This window comes from Prosopis cineraria, unplaced genomic scaffold (assembly GCF_029017545.1).
Source record: "Prosopis cineraria cultivar Desert tree isolate PC_DT_omini unplaced genomic scaffold, ASM2901754v1 PC13, whole genome shotgun sequence".
NCBI lineage: Eukaryota > Viridiplantae > Streptophyta > Magnoliopsida > Fabales > Fabaceae > Prosopis > Prosopis cineraria.
Genome location: NW_026555344.1, coordinates 6,596,866 through 6,616,998, shown reverse-complemented (window position 1 = coordinate 6,616,998; position 20,133 = coordinate 6,596,866). Strand labels below are relative to the sequence as shown.

General features: G+C 31.9%; 1 protein-coding gene across 1 annotated transcript; it reads right to left on the bottom strand.

Annotated features, from left to right (window-relative positions):
- Positions 1 to 538: 538 nt before the first annotated feature.
- Positions 539 to 6,679, bottom strand: LOC129289802 (putative leucine-rich repeat receptor-like serine/threonine-protein kinase At2g19230). The gene is made up of 13 exons (XM_054926567.1): positions 5,988 to 6,679; positions 5,285 to 5,834; positions 4,081 to 4,553; positions 3,678 to 3,816; positions 3,434 to 3,505; positions 3,270 to 3,341; positions 3,111 to 3,188; positions 2,670 to 2,833; positions 2,187 to 2,398; positions 1,950 to 2,076; positions 1,710 to 1,772; positions 1,395 to 1,584; positions 539 to 1,133 (listed from the first exon to the last, which is right to left on the bottom strand). Exons 1-13 carry the CDS (start codon positions 6,226 to 6,228, stop codon positions 713 to 715), a joined length of 2,802 nt encoding a protein of 933 aa, XP_054782542.1. The 5' UTR covers positions 6,229 to 6,679; the 3' UTR covers positions 539 to 712.
- Between the last annotated feature and the right edge of the window lie 13,454 nt (positions 6,680 to 20,133).

Genomic DNA, 20,133 nt, shown 5'->3' with positions numbered 1-20,133 from the left:
AATTCAGTATGTACCATAATGGATGATGAAGAGGAACCTTATGACCCGAACCCACTTGCCAAGATAGTTTGGGTAAAATGAGATTAAAAGAGGAGCATATTCCCTTCCACATCCATGATGAGTTGTAAGGTTTCTTGATAATAGATGAACATATTCTTTGTCAAAAGAATATGAAAGCAATGAACAGAATCTTTCTTAATTCCTTTGTAATTTCAAGTAAAAGAAGAAACTCTTGGGACAAAAACAAACACACCTCTAATTAATTCCCTACCATATGTAATATATTCTCCATCACTATATACAATAAGACAAGCGAGCAACCACATAGAAGGAATGAACTATATATTGGACTTTTTTTATGGTACATTATTTTTCATTATAATTGTTTTTTCAGTCGGTAAATTGCATTTCAAACTGATTTTTATTTGTTTTTTTTCCAACGTCTTTTGAATTGGTATGTATTTAATTTACCAATTTGGTTGCCGTGCAAAGTATAACCATTTGAGCTATGGATCACAAATAGCTGAAATCCTTTGAGTTTGAATTCATAATCTAATTTAGTTCTGGTCATTTGCAAATTTCTATATCGGGCCAAATTACACTTAATTAACCGTGTAGTTATAAGTGAGTCTACTAGAGAAAAGCAAGCATACAAACTTACAAAGAATTTGATTTAAGACAAACAATTGGATGGCTCAAGAAATAGTCCTATCTAACAGATGGAGCTAGGTGAGTCTGATCCACACTGATAAAAACTTGTATCAAACAATGTAGTGCCTGATAATATTGTGCTGCTTTCTGCACTTTCAAGGGATGTTTCCAAGGCCAAGCATTGCTTCAGATCATTCACCACATTACTTATATCAGGTCTTTTGATTGCAGTTGATTGAACACAGGACAAGGCTATCTCTAAAAGCTTCTGAGCTGAAGCAGTATTGAAATTTCCCTCTAACTTTGGATCCATAACAGATTGGATATCCTCGATCTCAAACTTTGGAGTTACCCAATCAACTATGTGACTTGTGCCTTCAGGTGTTTTGTTAATTGCTGATCGACCGGTCATTAGCTCAAGTAGAATTATCCCAAAACTATAAACATCACTTTTCTTGTTCAAGTTCCCAAACCTATAGAATCTGTAAATTTTAAAAGATAATTTAGTTATTGAGAAAAATTAATTAAGCTCAACAAATAATTTATTACTCATAGCTACATTTCAAAGTTGTGGATTCCTTTAATTTGAATTTGTATGCATTGTAAGATAAGAAAATATGCTAGCTATTCCACTAAATTTTGCTTCAAGTAGAGGAACACAGAAAATAGAAGAAACTTATGGTTTAAGCATCAATCAAGAATATTGAAAAAGAAATGCCAAGAATATATTATTTATGACATACTCGGGGTCAAGGTAACCAAATGTGCCTGCTGGACGAGTTGAAATGTGAGTGTCAGTGTCATTAGCAAAAGCTTTGGATAATCCAAAATCAGCTATTTTGGCTTGCATGTTTTCACTTATTAAGATGTTAGATGATTTTAGATCTCTATGAATTATCGGTGGTTTGCAGCCATTATGCAAATAGTCCAGTCCTGCATTTTCAGCAAGCAAATAATAAATACTTGAGATAAAATAAAGGATAAAGCTAGAATAGAAATTGAAACAAAAAAATGGATTGCTAATGCAATCATGGGGAAGAAGCTAATAGTCTACACACCATATGCTGTATCTAATGCGATTTGAAGTCTCTCATTCCACTTTAAAATGCATGGATTTTTATCTGCAAAACATCATGTTGTTCAAGAAAATTGTCATGAATCTTTGCATGCATTCTTTGAAACACTCTCAAAACCTTCAACATTATCAGGAAAATCTACCCAAAAAAAAAAAATTGGCCGCCAAAATTGTATTCCTTTGTGTAATTGCAAAGATATTGGAAAAATAAGATTTAACAAACCTGACAATTGGTGTCGAAGATTTCCCTTTGCCATATATTCATAAATCAATGCTCTCATGTCACCATCGTCACAGTAACCAACAAGAGAAACCAGGTTCCTATGAAAAACTATGGACAATAGTTTTGCCTGCAATTTGAACCTTATCTTATCAGGAATAAATAGAACAATATATCAATAATGTAATAGAAATGCTTCAGTACCCATATCATCAATAAATGATTTCACTACTAGCTAACCTCTGATTCAAACTCTTTAAATCCTTGTTGTGATGACTTTGAAAGCAATTTGACTGCAACTTGTGTACCATCTTGTAGCTTTCCAAGGTACACTTTTCCAAATCCCCCTTCTCCAATTACTGATTCGAAGTTATTGGTAATCCTAAGAATTTCATCCTCACAAAATGCTTGATTTTTTGATTTAAGATCGCCAGCTTTCTTGAACAACAACACTGGAGCAATTCATATTTCAAATTTACAACAGCATTATATTTGTGTAATTGAATTTAACAAGCATAAAAAAGACTAATATTTAAAATAAAATATTTAGCAACTTTCACAATAAACTTTCCACCCCCTATGACACGGACCCACATATAAGAATGTTCAGCAGGGACCGCTTTAAATGAATCATGGAAGAATGAGAAGATTTAATTAATCAAAGTAGGAGATTGCAAATAAACCCTTATAAACGTAGGGTCGTGCTTTGGTGACATTCTGTACCTTTTTGCTTTTTTCTTTTACGTTTGTACAGTACCGTCGAAATGTAGATTATTATTACAAGAGTTGCCATAGAAGCTGCAACTGAGGCAACAAGTGGTACAATGAACTTCTTTGTTGTGGTTTTGCAGGAACCTGTTTGGCATAGGCCTGGGTTTCCATCCAAACTTGGAAATTATAGCATTAATATGAAAGTGTCAGTTTAACGTATAGGAGTAAATAATTGATGATGGGTACAGTTATTGATATTAGAAAACGTCTGAAATGAATACAACTATTTTAAGCTATACAGCAAATGTGAAGGCAAATGAAAGATGAATCAATAGAACAGTTCTATTGAATATTCTTAATATAACTAAAAATACTGGCCATTCAATGTCGAGAAACTGCTTGATATTAGGAATGAATTTTCAAGAGATTTGTGTAAATAGAATAAGAAAGTACCTCAACGTCAAACCGGTACTCGACTTCTCCATCAGAGCCTTTGGAATTGAACCTTTGAGATTATTCCCTGTCAAATTACTTCAAATATATCACGTGAGATAAGTTGCAAGACTCTGAACGAGGAAGTTTTACTGCTATGCCAAAGCATTTGCAACTTACAGTACTTTCAATTTGGGAAGTTTTGCCAAAAGTTGTGGTATTTCTCCTGTCAATTGGTTGTTTGACAAATCTCTGCATAACTTAAAAAACTCATTACTACGTCAAGTTTCCATTTAGCATAGCTATAGAAAAATGTCAGCTGACTTTACATAGATGATACTTACAAGGAAGCCAGCATCATGAGATTGGAGAAATAAGTAACTATGTCTCCTTCTAATTTGCTTGAGCTCAAGTCCCTATTCATAAATTGCCAAGGATGATTTTTTTTTTTTCCGGCAGTTATAAATAATACAAGCAAAGAAGAACAGAGAGATTGTGAGTCACAGCTCTTTTTCTGCCGGCTCAATAATATAAACATATACATTATTAAATTAATACCATTGTACAAAGATCACCTATTATACTCACAATGAGATGATCCTAGGGATGCTTTCAGAGTAATTGCAAGTTACACCTTCCCATCTATATTGCACTCGCAAGCAGGGATCTCCTTGCCAACTGATTCTGAGGATTTTATAGGCCTCTTTGATCTTCCATATAGCATCAACTATATTTCCAAAAAGAGTTTCAGGGTTCACAAACATCATTAAAAAGAAGTGCTCTTTTATTCAATAGGAAGAAAAATATGAAACATTGTGGTAGGAAATTGTCGAAGAAAGACACTGATTTGGCCTCTAATAGATAAAACAAACCGCTCAGATGATGGACCAACTTAAGAAAATAGATTAAAATGACCCTTCGTTAATTCTTTATAAGTAAGTGAAAGGAAAAGCCATAAGATAGCAAAGTATAAATCAATAAGCACACTTGCCATCTCGTTCATGAGTTGGTGACGTTGGCTGTGGTAGTACTCTGTAGATCTCATAAGCATTGATCATGGGGGGCAAACCAGAACCTGGGGAGGATATGATTGAAATTGCTTTGAAGGACCCTTTCGGAATTGTCTTGTTTATGGTAAGGAGTTGCTTGTAGTTAAGAGTTATGGACTCTCGGATCCTATCGGTCAAATTTATTTCCATGCTTCTTCGCTGATTTTGAGGATGCTTCTCAAAGTCAAAAAAATGAAGATAAACATGATACTCATAGTCATTACGGGGAAACACGTTAATCACTAAGGGAAAGGAAGCATTCAGTGATGTGATTGCAGTGCTCAACACTTGCTTTGGAGGTTTGTAGTCTTTGGAATCATCCTTAATAGCTGTTGATGTGCTGATTGACTTTGAGTTGGCGATGGCTTTATCAGTATCACTGAACCAAGATCTGCCGTAGGGGTCATTCGAGTATCTGCATTGTTATTTGAACAAAAAAGGCATTAATGATAATTGGCTGTGTCTATATCTCCATAAAATATGACCAAACCTCTCCGTCATGTACATTTATAGCCTGTTAAGTCGTCCCACAAATTTACATATGATATGATTGATATATGCTGGATGGATATATGTAAATAAATTAAAGCAATTAATACTTACTCCGTCCGATCGGTAAGACATCAAAATCAAAATATCCTTTGTCAAACCTCCCATATTTATCTTTCCTAAAGTATCCTTATGGTTAGATTCATAAGTTATGTTAATATTCTAATATAAATTTTTAAAAGGAGGGGCATGTGAAAAATTAGCATAAATTTGCTTAATTTACCTGCTTTTTTTAATTTGAGTGAATTAGTTGATTAGTTTCTACATTCAAGTTTTTAAAAAAGCAGAAAAAATTGAATCCGGATTCAATAAGCAGGCTAAATATATTTGCGCAATGAGTATTTAAATTATAGTTATTAGATTTTATTAGCATTTGAAAATTGTCAAGGTACATTTCTCTTCAAAAATTCAAAATAATCTTCAAGATTAGAACCAAAATTTGAGATATCTAGTATTTTTTATTACTATATGACATTTTTTTATAAACATTAGATTAAATGGAACGGTTGTTATCGTGCTATGGAGACACGAGTGGACTTAGACCACTCATTGAATTTAAATCCGGAATGAATATAGGTTATGGTTAAATGAACTCACCTGGAGAAAGTTCCTTTCATACCACAGCTAATGCGATCGTAGAGGTCTAGTGGTGTTGGGGGCTGATATAGAGAATAAGGCAAAGGATAAAGCTCTAACAAGGAAATGAGTGGGATGCCCCGCCCTGCGTTTGCAAGGCACACGTCAACAGTGTCGGCTGGGGCAACATGAATGATCTCCCCTTGGAAAGAATATCTGGAATCATCCAAACCTATATGGCTCCAATAATCGACGCCAAGATGCAAATCAAACTCTGGAGTTGAATATTTGTTGTCATAGTTTCCGTAAAAGTGCAAAGCCCTTATGAGATAAGTGTTATTTTTGCCTTGTTTGGGTTTGAGCTTATAGCAGTTCCTTTCTCCTTCTGGGAAGCTTCTCAAGGTGTTCAGTTGCTGCGCAGACCGGTTGTCGTCTTTACTTGTCAAGATGTACTTTGAGGATACGTTATGTATTTCCCCAAATTCCACAAACCTTGCTCCATCTGCCTCATAGTAAAAATTATTGTCGTCCCAATACTCTTTGGTTACCCCACAATCTATGCGTATCACCCCTGATCCAGTATAAATGAAAATATTTAGTTATCTCATGTTAAAACTAGCAGTAAACCAGAAGTTAGTAAGCAATATCATCCTCATAATCCTAAAGTAAATAATGAACATCAAATTCACTCAAGTCGTTATGTAGCACATAGCATTATAATTACCTGATGAATTAGCGCCATCTGCAACAACTTGTACTGGGTGACTAATAATATTGATGAATGAAACTAAGAACACATACAAAGCAAGAATCGAGAGCAGTGTACCCTTCATGTTTTCAAGTTTATAGGAAAGACGAAAACGAGAGAAATGAACTGGGTAGCTTAAATTATTGGTTCTGCTTTCGAGAAGTAGAGAATGATGATGAGTTGGGATAAATATTTCATAAAGAAGTATCACTGACATTCCATTAAAATAACGAGAGAGTCCGAACACCCAAATGTTGTCGCCAAGGCATCACAACGATCGGGAAACCCAAGGCTCAAAACACAAGCAGCTCGGATCTTTTTATTTGTAAGACGTGAGCCAAAGGACTCTGAAAGCTCTGATCTATGAACACCCAAAACGTGCTAAATCCCAATTTCGTCTTCTCTGCTTCAAAAAGGATAGATCAAAACATGGACCCTCCTGCGTCCAAAGAAGAAGTGGATTTACTCAATAGAAATGTCATGAAACCAGATGAAGAAATGGTGGATAAAGGTAAGGCCACTTTATCAGAAGGTCAACACAGCAACAATCAGTCAACAAGAAAGGAAAATGCATCTAAACATGATCAGCAAATGAATTTACAAACTGAAAACAATCAGATGCAGGATGCTATTGCAAACAAGGAGAACATGATCAAAGGCATTAAAGCATTCAAAACTCTTATTTCCTACAAAGATTCACGCATCGGCTACAATGGAGCTACAGGGCATTTTCGGTCTTTCACTTCAAATGGCTAATAACACTTCATCCTGACATAAAGTAAGGCTGCAAGCTTCTTTCTGTCCCAAAAAAAAAATTCCCTCTTTTTTTTTCACTTTTTAAATTTCAAAACTCCTCCCTTCTCTCAAATTTGTTTTTTTTTTAAAAAAAAGGCTGATAATTTTTTTTTAATGAAAAGCTGATCGTTTTTGCTACTACATGCTTTTTTTTTTTTTTTGCCCTTTTCTCCTCCTTTGTTCCTCTTTCTCCTTTTTTTCACTCGGCCCTTTTTTCTCTCTTGCAACTCCTTCGGTGTCTCGAGCTTCAAAGCAGAGCTAAGAACAATGGTTCTCAAATCCTTCCACAGCATCTCCCTCTCAGATCTGGTTGTCGGATTCAAGGTTTGAGTGTCGTCAGATTTGCTTCGTGTTGTTCTTTGTGTCTTTCCTCATCATTCATTGCTTCCTCTGTTCAAGTCAGATGGAGAAGTTGTCGCGCCCTCTGTTCTCCGTGTCTATCATCCAATTTCTGGTGACTCCAAATCTACCAAGGTGATTTCAGCTTTTAGGTTCTTCGATTTTATGAGATTACTTTACATTTTCAGTTCTGCATTTTTGCTATTTCTTCACTTACTTCTTTGTCTTCTTTTCATTTCGAGCTACATGGTTTAGATATCAACACCTTCTATAGTTTGTATGTTCATGAACTTCCAGCTGTGCTCATTTTTCTGTAGGTAATCTTCATTTGTGGCCAGATTGCAAGAACCCCATTCTTCTGTGTCTCGAGGTTTGTTCTAAAGATCTCTCCTCTTTTCTATTCCAGCTGTATGCACCTCTTTTAATTCTCTTAGGTACAAAATTGGGTTCTAAAAGATTTGAATTCCCCTCTTATTTGAATCTCCTTCTGTGTTTGGCAGAATGGGAAGCAAATTGTGTAAGAGGGTGCCTTGACTGCTTTAGCATCGGTTGCAAATTCATCCTAGGTATCTTTGTGTAAGTGTCTTATTGTTAATATTTTGATCATGGCAAGGTTACATTTAGACCATCAATTAACGGGGAGGCATGTCCCTATAGTCTAGGTTCATATATAAAGATTTTCATTTATTTATACAAGCATCTTTATTTATATAAGCTTATCTATGTGGCTTATTCCTGTTAGCCTATGGCCACATATGAACATCCACTGGTCAATTAACTATCATAATTTTAGGAGGTTAATGGTAGCAAGTCGATTGCAGTCATAACATATCTCTAATAATGGCTCTAGGCAGCTTTCCTTTGCCAGCGTGTTCAAGTTGTGAGTACTAAATGTAATTTCTTGCTTTTTAGATTTCTTATTTTAAAACACGTTTCAGTTAATTGATATACTCAAACTCGAGAATTGTTAAATTTTGGGCATTGCCTTTTCTTTTTGATAGAATAGAGAAATTTGCAGGTGCAGGTGACATAATAACCTCTTGTTAAATCTGCAATCATCTGTCAATTCTTTTCCATCACAATCGACTTGCTTTATTATACAAACGATTATTATAAGTGAATACTCATGTAATTGAGATATTACTTGATTCCGGTATTCGCACGATGTTACCGTAGCCTTGTATTTTAAAAAAAAAAAATACTCATGTAATTGAGGTACGTGAAGGAGGGATATTTGTGAAAGAAACGTCACTTTGAGGAATGGGAAAGCAATTAGTACTTTGAAGGAGTGGTGACCCATATGTTGCCAAAGCCTAAAAGAAAGAAAGAAAAAGGAAGGGGGAGCCAGTTGTCCAATAAAAGCAAATTAAAGCGGGGGGAAAAAAAATCGTTCATAGTGGGAGGCATGAATGGGTTGTATTGAATTCAAAAGTAATTTGCTTTGTTTTTTTTTTAATAAATAAATATGCGTGGACAAAACAAACTTGTAGATGGGGACTTCACAGTACTGCTGTACTAGATGAAATTAGTTTTGTCGCACTCGAAATTGGGATAAGGATGGCACGATTCTGACCTTTGAAGGAGAAATGCATTGAGTAAGAGTCCCTATTAAAATTTTCAAAAAAATTTGAGAAATCTTTAAAAAAAAATAAAGAAATAAGTTTCGAAGATTGATTGTGTGTGAGAGAGGTGATAAGCATCCCACAACATTCGCTTGTAAAAATAGTTACCTTAAATTAGTTATGTTAAATTAATATAATTTTAAAAGAATTTTAATTATCCTTTTTCATTCACATCAACAACAACGATGACAATAAAGGAAATAATTATTTATTTATAAGGGCAAATTTGACCCATAATTAAATTTTGAAGCTTGCATATCCTACAATAGGGATCAAAGTTTATTTAGTTTTGAATTATAAGTTTGTTAGTGAACACATCTTTTAAAAAAAATTAATTAAAAATAACTTACTATTTTGTAAATAAAATAATTTTTTAAAATTTTAATATGTATGCTTTATCTTCAATTAGTTTTCCCAATTTTTTGAAATAAGAAAAAGAAAAAAGATATTATAAAAGAGTTTTTGAGAAAAAAATTTCTTTTTTCTAGACATTTTTTTTGTAAAATTAATCATTATATTTATAAAATCTTATTCACTCACACAATAATATGATTATTCTTATTATCTGTGAAAATTTTAAAATCTCACAATAAAATAATCAAATAACTTAAATTATTTATTAATTCTTTAGGCGTGTGTGTCTGTGTTTAAAAGAATCTTAATCATGTCTTATTGACCCACACAGTAATTTAATTATCCTAAATATCTACAGAAATTCAAAAATCTCACATGACAAAAGAAGAAAATATTAATTTTTTAATCATGCATATTTAAATTTTTATAGAAATATTAATCGTTATACCTACAAAGTCTTATTGACTCATATAATAATATGATTATCCTAAATGTCCATGAAGATTTAAAAATATCACATGACAAAAAGATCTAACTGTCTAAATGCTCAAATATGTTAAAAATCTCATACGTCATAACATCCATTTACTTATTTAGTATATGTAAATGGATTAATGAGCACATCGGATCCTAAACTTTTGCTCAAAAATTGCCATGGATACTAAACTATTAAAATATGCAAAATAAATCATAAAATTTTAAATTCATGGCAAAATAAACCCTAACTATTAATTTTTTTAACACCATTACTTTCCACATGGGTACTGTAATAGTCAGGGTTAAATTCGTAGGAAAGTAAATCCTGAACAATACTTGTATAGACAATAACAATGTTAAAAAGTTAACGATTAAGGTTTATTTTTGGTAATACAATAAGAATAAAACTGCCCTAAATAAATTACCCTCTCACCTTCTAAGAACTAAAACTACATGTTGAATTCAATTCAATCTATGATACTTATTCAAATTTTTTTGTAATTCAAATCAAACTCTAAAATTCCAAAACAGGAATACTATTCAAGTATTTACTCCACGCGCGATGCATGAAAAAGTTGGACTTAAATAATGGTCAAATATAGTGCATTGTCTAATTTAAAAAAATATTTAAATATTTTAGAGATCTTTTACATTATACTCAAAAATGTTGATCACAATCTCAATCAAAATTTCTTCAACACACTGAGGCATTGTAACACTTCTTTGCATTAGCAAAACAGCCCTAACACAAACACTTGGTTAGATTTACCTAAACCACAACAATCAAATGATGAAAAAGATAAACCCCATAATATTTTGTTGATGATCTATTACCATGAGCGATAATCCTAAATGCTGGCTTGAGTATGGCCAAGTCAAACAACAAAGCTTTTAGATGAATTCCATCATCGAAAGAAATGATCAAAGGCTTGCCAGAATCACATTATTCTTGTTTTTTCCCCTCAATGTTTACCCCTTTCTCTTCTTTTAATTATCCCTTCTCATTTAAGTAATTTTAAAAAAAATCGTTTGCTTCATACTTTTTCCTGTCCCCTTTTTTTTCTTCCCTTCATTATTTTATCCTTTTTATTTTCACCATCGAATTTTATCCCTTCACTTATTCACCTCAACAATCATCAAAAGTTTTTCTCTTTTATCTTTATTTCTTCTATTTTTTAATTTGAAATTTATCTTTTTTATTTGCTTCATCATAAACTTACCTCTTTATTTTGGCGCCATAGTGTATACAATTATTACCGATCATTACTAAAATAAAAAATTCAAATAATTTATAATCCATTTTTATTTGAACTTCAATATTTCATTTGTTACATTATGAAACCTTTCTTTTTTTTTTATCAAGATTGAAATGAATAATTTATTTAATTTTAAGCAGTATTATTTTTGTTTTGACCATAATAAAAACAATATATGATGATTAAATTAATTATTAAGGAAATTATTCTTCGCCTCATCATGATACATTAATATCGGTAACATGAATTAATTACCTATCACTTTCTTTACTTTTTCCTTTCAAAATAGGACACTTAAAATAGAGCTACCAATGTCATCTTTATCAACTCAATTAAGTCGGCGGCCTTTTGATTCTCACACGGTACCGCATGGGATCCCAATTAGCTTCAGAACTTGCTTACTTTACCCAAAACTCAGGTTGCATGGAGATTGAAGTAGCGACTCACAAATTCAACATGCAAAGAGTGAGCATAGAGTGAAGCCTTCTTATTACTGATGCAACCTGTAACAATTTTCTTTTTCACAGGCGAGACTTTAAGGTGCAAAGTGCAGACATCCTTTTCTAAGTATGAGATGGAACATGAATATAAGGGGCTTTTCCAATTAGCTCTCCCCCCATTTCTTGGCTACAGATTCAGAACCTAATGTTACTTTAGTGCTACCTGGTTTCTTGTCCCTTTTTTTATTTTTCATTTTTTTGCCAAAGTTTCATCTCCCTATTTAACGTGAAAATGTAAAAACATGTCAATTCAAAAAATCTTAATTTAGCACATGTATCCATATAAGACTTAAAAAAGAGACCCTTTATATGATAGCTTTATATACCACTAATTAAATTTTGAATTCATGTTTGCTCATCCCCAAGAAAAAAGTAGTTAATTATTATAGGAGGATTGATATGACTGGAGGGTCCCCAATACTTCAGTGCGGTCAGATCATAAGCTCTTGCAGCTTTTTCTTCCATATCATGACCCCCTGTAATCAAATATTTAGATCGACTAGTATATATAGACATTAATTTTCCATTTTTGCTAGCATCGTGAACAAAAAAAAATGCATATATATCTACATAATCTACTAAACTTTGAGAATTTCAGCAGAAAATAAATATCTGGAAGGTTACCATTTTTCTTTTTTTTTTTTTACCTAAAAAGACTGACATGTCATATATTTGAGTCATATCCCTGATTCCATGTGACAAAAAAAAAAAGTCATATCCCAGCAAAGCAAAGAATACAAAAATAGTGTTTTCTATTTCATCTAAAAAGACTGAGACATGTCATATATTTGAGTCATATCCTTGATTTCATGTGACAAAAAAAAAAAGTCATATCCCAGCAAAGCAAAGAATACAAAAATAGTGATTAGAGGTTTTCAGGGAAACGTACAAACAAAATGAAAAAAATAACTATTAATTAAAAATAGTGAACTCCTATAAAATAAAGGTTCAAAGATAGTCTTTGATATCAATTTCACATTATATATAGGCCTCAGGTCTCAAAATATTTAAGTGTAAATTGCATCTAAATCTTCCCATACAAACATTTTCTTTTGCCATTCAAGCATAATCTTGCCATCTATACTTTGCCTTCATGCAGTCACTGAAAAAATGTAACTCATTCTCCACATTGGTACAGCCAAAAGAGCAGTGGTTTGTGTTAGAAACTGTATTTTATTAAATTGACGTTATCACATATACCACTAAAATAAATAAATAAAAAGCTTTTTTCTTATATGAAGTAAAACATGGTAAGTTGTAATGACTCTAAATTTTAAATTAAATAAATTCTTTTTCAATTAATAATTAATTAATTTTAATTTTTTGATAAAGAAAGAGCAATGATATATTAAAATTTATATTGAATATTTATATAGAGGTCTAGAGTTTAAATTTTATTTTAATCAAATATTAATTTATTTTTATAAAAAAGTACTAAAGAGTCCTTACTTTTTATTATAGAAATATTTTAATAACAAAAATTGATAGGGTCTTTTTTTAAAATATTTTTATTAAATTTTAAGTCTTGTTTTGTAAATTTTTTTATAAGATATTATTTGACTTTCTTTGAACCCTTCTTAGTCGGTGCAGCAGGCAGAAGAGAGAGGGAGAGCTCGTGATTTTTTTTCTATTTTCCTCTCCTTTTTCGAATAATGTTCGAGGATTAAAGGAGTCTAGAAAACTCTCCCCACTTCTTTCATCTTCTCCTTCTCCCCTGCTATCTTCAACTGCTTGAGGTGTGTGAGTGAGAGAGCAAGTTCCGGTCATCGTTGCATGAGCCTCGAGCCACCATCTCTCCTCCTCTTTCTTCAATTCTGTTTCGAGTTACAGAGAGAGTTAGAGATTAATATGGACTCGTCCGTAGTGTGCTTCTTGACTTTGCCTCTCTCTTTATTATCCTAGCTTTACCACCGGCAAACTGGGAGCTTGTCACTCCTATGAGATGCCAAGTCTTCAGTCGTGCCCCTTGTTTTTGTCTTCCTCGGTCGCTGCTGTCTTCACCATTCTTGTTCGCATCTTGCTGTGAACATTTGTGTGCCGCTAGACTCTTTTTCGTCCTTTTTCAGCTATTCGTTACTAGTGTTTGTGTGAAGTGGGAGATCTTTTACTGCTGAAGGCTGCCAGATTCTTCCACATCTTCCCCTGTTCATGCTGTCTCTGTTTTGGTGAAGGAGTGAGAGCACGAGGAGAGAGAGAGCGTCTGGTTTTTGCTTCACCATTTCCTCTTCATTTATGATTTGCTTCTCTGATTCTTACTGTCGATGTGCGTCCTAGGTCTTCACCATAGATTCTCCGTCTACGCCATCGACTTGAAGTGCTAAGTCGCATGATTTCTGTTCTCCTCTACTTTTCTATTTGCTAGTCGTGCGAGCTTGCGTTGTGCGTGTGTTCTCAACCTTCAACTTCCTTTTTCTTCTTAGCTTGGGGTTCGAGTATGTGCGTGTGGTAAGTTTAGCTTCTCTTATTCTTTATTGTTGTTGGCTATTCAAACTTCAATCTTAAATTTTATTGATTGTCAATCATTCTCCCCTATTTTAGTGTCACTACTGTGCTCATGAGGCTAGACAATATTTTGAGCCTGCCCTTTAAATTCTCATATGCTCTATAGATGGATGAATACCACCTGTCTTCTTTCCCTCGACCAATCTGTACATGGATATTAGGGTAGATAAAAAAATTGTTCTTTTTCATTTGCTCTGTGGCTGTGTATGAGCAAAGATAAGAATAGTGTTAAAGTAAGTTTGAATTGAGGATTAGGAAGCTTATTTTGAATGACAATCATGCTTTAAGCAACATGTTACTGTAAGGGAGAAATCTTGATTACTGTGACAAATTATATGTGATGGTTGTACTATGATTAATAAAATTATACACACACACTTGATTAAAATTTAGTATAAGAATTGGAAGGCAAATTAAAATCTAATCAAAGTGTCAAATAGAAAGGTAGATATGTAAAGTATTGAAAGGATTAAAGAAACTAAGATTGGGTTGATTAAATTACAATAATTTAGAGTTCGATTGGTTATAGTGTTATCAATATTGGAAGATAATTTATTTGGCTAGAGTAAGGCCATTAAATTTTTCATCACCTTGAATAGGGTGCTTCGAGGAAGAGAGACATGGATGAAGTTAAAAGAAATGAATTTTGGTTCTTGGGCATACTAAAGATAAGTGGATAGCGTCCCAACTGATATTTCAATAAAATTCCTTTATTAAAATATTAATTTTTTATGCATATTCTTTTTACAACAACAATGTGATTATTATATATTTTGTTAATTAAATTACTTTATTTTGTGGAATTATTTTATCAGATTTGATAATTTTAATTAATCAGTAAAGACAAGTTTAGTTTCTAATTATGAGATTTCAGTCTGGAAATTATTGAATTGCTATAAAAAACTATTCATGCGAGTTTGATATTGGAAATACAAATTTTATTCTAATGGTGAATATTTTCTCGCATGTTTGAAATTGGGTTTAAAAAAAGGACTTTATACAGAACACTAGTTGATAACGACAGTTCTGTTAGCCCTTGGCGCGTCATGATACACCTAGCTAGCAAGGTGTTTATAGGAGGTACTAGCCCCGTACGATGGCCAACGCACGTGGAATGGAGGGATGGTTACTTGTGAGCATCATACTCATATTTGTTTCATGGCTTTGGCTGCATTTGGTTACATACCCTCATGGATTGTGTGTCCACATTTGTTTCGTGGCTTCAGCTGCATTTGGTTACTTACTCTCATGGACTATGTGTCCATATTTGTTTTCATGGAATAAGTCGTGTTTGGTTATTTACTTTCGTGGACTGTATGTCCACATTTGTTAATTGTTCTGATAAGTCCCTATAATTATGAATCCAATTATTTGATGATTTTATATTCCATTGATGTTATTCAGTAATTTGTTTATAAATATTTATTTCATTTATGTGCTTTCTTGGAATCAAGTCTTATTAACATTTGCCATGACAGTTCAATGATTTAAGACCTAATTTTAAAATTTTATAGAGTTATTCTATTTTAAAATTTATTACATTTTTATGAAAGCTATTGTCTCTGTGACTCACACAATTATTTTAAACTTTTTCTTTTTATTCAAGTTCTATTATTTATTGTTGGAACATTATTCACTGAAAATTATTATTTTGATCTCAGATACATTAGCTGATGTTATGCCTTCCGCTAATCCTTGAGGGGCTGTAGTACTCAATTGAGATGAAAAGCTGTAATTAAACTTCCTTAAAGTAAATTTCTTATATCAGGTACTCCACATAAGTTATAGTTAGGGTTCTTATCCTTAATATTTATACTTTGTTATTTGCTAATTGGAAGAGAGTTCCTTTCTGTTGCTATTATTTTGTAAAATATTTGTAGATTTGTTTTTGGGAGATTTTATTTTAAGGGAAAATTCTATCAAATTTTTTACAAAAATATTAAACCTTTTGTTCATATGAGTTGTATTGAAGATGGTTTAATTTATTATAAAATGTCTTCATGATTTAGAAATTAGAGTTTTCTTGAGTAAAAACTTTTGGGATATGGGTATCATCCCTATATTCTATGCCGAGTATGTTCAAATTTTAGGGTGTGACATAAGTAAAAATAAGACAAGAATGACCTGCACATGTAGAAAAGTTAATAAACCTCTAAATGCTTTATACAATAGCACTTTGACTTCCTAAGGGGTGAAATAACTTAGCATCAAAATGGCATTGCTTGGGAGAAGAGAATGGCAAGCAACACAAGATATAAAAGTTCCAATAACAAAAATCTACAATATATCATCAAAATGACTTGGAGTCTTAGAAAAGCTGACACTACTTCTTCTACATGAGAGAAAAGCTGCATTTGTTTATTTTTATAGTTAAAAATTAGTATATTATATTGAAAATTGATGCCTCCATGTCTATCTAAGGACCCTCAACAGTTTAGGCATGAAAACACTTTGTTATCTAATAATCATAAACAAGTGTGAAATATTTACTCTCGCTTTGCTTTCAATTTTCTTGATATTGGTTATAAACTATACTAAACAAAGCAGAAGCACTATTAAATGAGAGTCCAGGAGACTTTTCCCAATGTATTGGGATATTGTAAAAATAACTATTATTTTTAAAGGAATGAATAGGTGACAATCTTATTTAAGGGAATGAATATATCGCACCTAAACACAGTGAAGTACTCATTTGTGTATTAACCTTACCAAGAAAAAATGTTCTCAAGTTGGAGAAGCACAAGAAAGTCCACATTCATTTGTTAAAAATCCTCTTTAAACCACAACTTCTTAAAGCGTACCAAGGTGGATTGCTACCTGATCCTTTATTATATGTATTAATACTACAACAACATATTCAAGTGACTTTCTTCCTTAAAAGGAATACATGGCACCTGAACATCTGTGGAAAATATGATCCATATCAATTTCCAGAATGAAGAGGGAATCAACAGAGGTAAGATTCAGAATCTAGAAAAGTGTTAAATAAGATGGAAAAAATAGAAAATAATCACATAAGCATTAATCATACACAAAGCCATAACCTTATATGTTCTAGAAGTCCAATGAAGAGGGATATACTGTTAAAAAAATGAAATATGAATCAAGGAATTTCCTAGCTAATGGGTGAAAAAGGCTGAGTTGATAGTGACACCATTCTCTTACCAACATTTGATGGAGGTCATTACGGGAATGAAGCAATCTTTACAATTGTGTCCCGTGCTATCACTATCAAAACCTAGCATTTTTTTAATGAAAAAGGCTTTGAATTTTACTAACACAGATAATTATGCTATGTGTATATTTTCAATCAAATCTATTATTGTTGATTTTACCTTAAATTGCTTATTTACAATACTTTTAAAGATTCAGAAGCTTAACTTGACACACCACAATATGGTTTCAAAGATTATTGAGCTTTCATCATTTCAAATTTTTTAAATGATGGCCAACATATATAGAAATTATATCTACATGTATTAAATTGTTTACTCCAGAGCTTGCAAAGCCAGAAAACATCATTGCTGCATCATTTTCATTCCAAATATATTATAAAACTTGCAAAGCTAAGATACATCATATAAAAAAATATCTTGCAAATATTATTGCCCTGCCCTCCTAATTTCATGCTTGACAAACCTTGAGGACATTCTTAACATTCCCCTAAAGAACCAACGAACCATTGTTGCCAAATCTCCTACAATACACCACTTGCCACCACCAAAACCCATTCACCCCCATCCTAGCTGAAGACAAAAGATAAGTGGAAATTCATATTAAGTTGCAATGAAAAAACATAAATCAATTACACCTGACAATGAAACCTAAAGAAATATAATTGCCAAAATATGTGAAAATGAAGGAAGAAAAGAACTAAAAGGGCTACTAAAATACTCATGGTCGAAATTGGATTGGCAAGAGGTGCAGTAAAAAATTCTTTGGTAGCTATAAGAGAGGCTGATAGAGATGCTTTGAGCTTTTGGCCTTAGGAGGAATTGAAAGCTTTGCTTCTAAACTCAACATCTAAAAGCTAAATTTTACTCTTTCGTAATAAAAGTAAAATTTTATAAAAGCTATCAGTCTCCACTCAACATTCACTCACCCGTGCACATCAGATAAAAGAAGCAAGTAGTCACAAGGACCTGCAAATCACAAAACATAAAACTGCAATATTAGGAAAACCCTACACTAAAGAATCAAAGTCAACTTAAAGATATAGAGTGCAACTCATGAATAACAACTATTAATCTAAGAGTTAATTACACAAACTCAGTCATCTTAGTATTTTTAGGAAATGGGAAAATGGCTCCCTGCAAGTTGCTTGTGTTATTATTAATGTAAACAAAGGTAAAAGACATGGATGCATTCCAAAGGACATGCTTTCTTAAATTCTTGCTGCTCTTTATACGACATTTCAAATTCCTCTGTGTAGTAGCACGTGTGTGTCGCACCTAAAAATTATGACGCAGACGTCACACGAGTGAAGGTTCCAGCCCTCATAAGAAGACTGAAGAAATGGGAGTTGCCATCAAAATTTGAGGAAAATTTTGAAAATTGTTTAAAGGAGGAGAAATATGGTCTATGAAATTAGAAAAATAGGTTTAGGAGTCGATTGAGTGTGAAGAAAGTGTTAAGTACCCCACAATATCCATTCGTCAAAACAGTTACCTAAAGTTTGTTGTGCCGAATTAAATTAATTTTAAAATTTATTTTAATTATCCCTTTTATATTCATGTGTTTGATATAAAAACGATAAGAATTAAGTGAGAAAGATTTATTTATTTACAAGGGAGAACTTGACTTAGAATCCGATTCTGAGGCCTACATACCTTGTGGTGGGAATCAAAGTCCACGTAGTTTGGGCTTATAAATTTATTGGTGAAAATATTTTTTGAAGAGAAATTAATTAGAAATAATTTACCATTGTACAAATAAAACAATTTTTGAAATTTTAATATGTGTGTTTTAAATTGCAAAAAGTGATTTAATTTCAATCATTTTCTCAATTTTTGAATTTTTTGAAATAAAAAAAAGAGTTTTAAAATTATTTTTCATGTTTTATTATTTTTATAAAAAATTTAATTGCTATACCTACAAAACCTTATTAGCTCATATGATAATACATTTATTCTAAATATTTGTGAAGATTTCACAATCTCTCAAGATAAAAGATTTATTTATTTACAAGAGAGAACTTGACTTAGAATCCGATTCTGAGGCCTACATACCTTGTGGTGGGAATCAAAGTCCACGTAGTTTGGGCTTATAAATTTATTGGTGAAAATATTTTTTGAAGAGAAATTAATTAGAAATAATTTACCATTGTACAAATGGAACGATTTTTGAAATTTTAATATGTGTGTTTTAAATTGCAAAAAGTGATTTAATTTCAATCATTTTCTCAATTTTTGAATTTTTTGAAAAAAAAAAGAGTTTTAAAATTATTTTTCATGTTTTATTTTTTATAAAAATTTAATTGCTATACCTACAAAACCTTATTAGCTCATATGATAATACATTTATTCTAATATTTGTGAAGATTTCACAATCTCTCAAGATAAAGATTTATTTATTTACAAGGGAGAACTTGACTTAGAATCCAATTCTAAGGCCTACATACCTTGTGGTGGGAATCAAAGTCCACGTAGTTTGGGCTTATAAATTTATTGGTGAAAATATTTTTTGAAGAGAAATTAATTAGAAATAATTTACCATTGTACAAATAAAACAATTTTTGAAATTTTAATATGTGTGTTTTAAATTGCAAAAAGTGATTTAATTTCAATCATTTTCTCAATTTTTGAATTTTTTGAAATAAAAAAAAGAGTTTTAAAATTATTTTTCATTTTTATTATTTTTATAAAAAATTTAATTGCTATACCTACAAAACCTTATTAGCTCATATGATAATACATTTATTCTAAATATTTGTGAAGATTTCACAATCTCTCAAGATAAAAGAGTAAAATAGTATATTTTAAGTATATTTTAATGCGTAATTATATAACTTATATTTTTAAACATAGAAATCTTAATCGCTATACCTGCGAAGCGTTATTGACTTACACGGTAAGATAATTATTCTAAAGGTCTGCAGATATTTAAAAATCTTATATGACCAAAAGATTGAATACCTTAATTTGATTAATTAATTTTATTAAAAAATATTTATAATTTTATTTACAAAAATCATTTATTCATTATAGAAATTGAGAATCGCACATCTGCAAGGTCTTATTGTCCTACACAATGATGTGATTAATTTAAGTCTCTATGA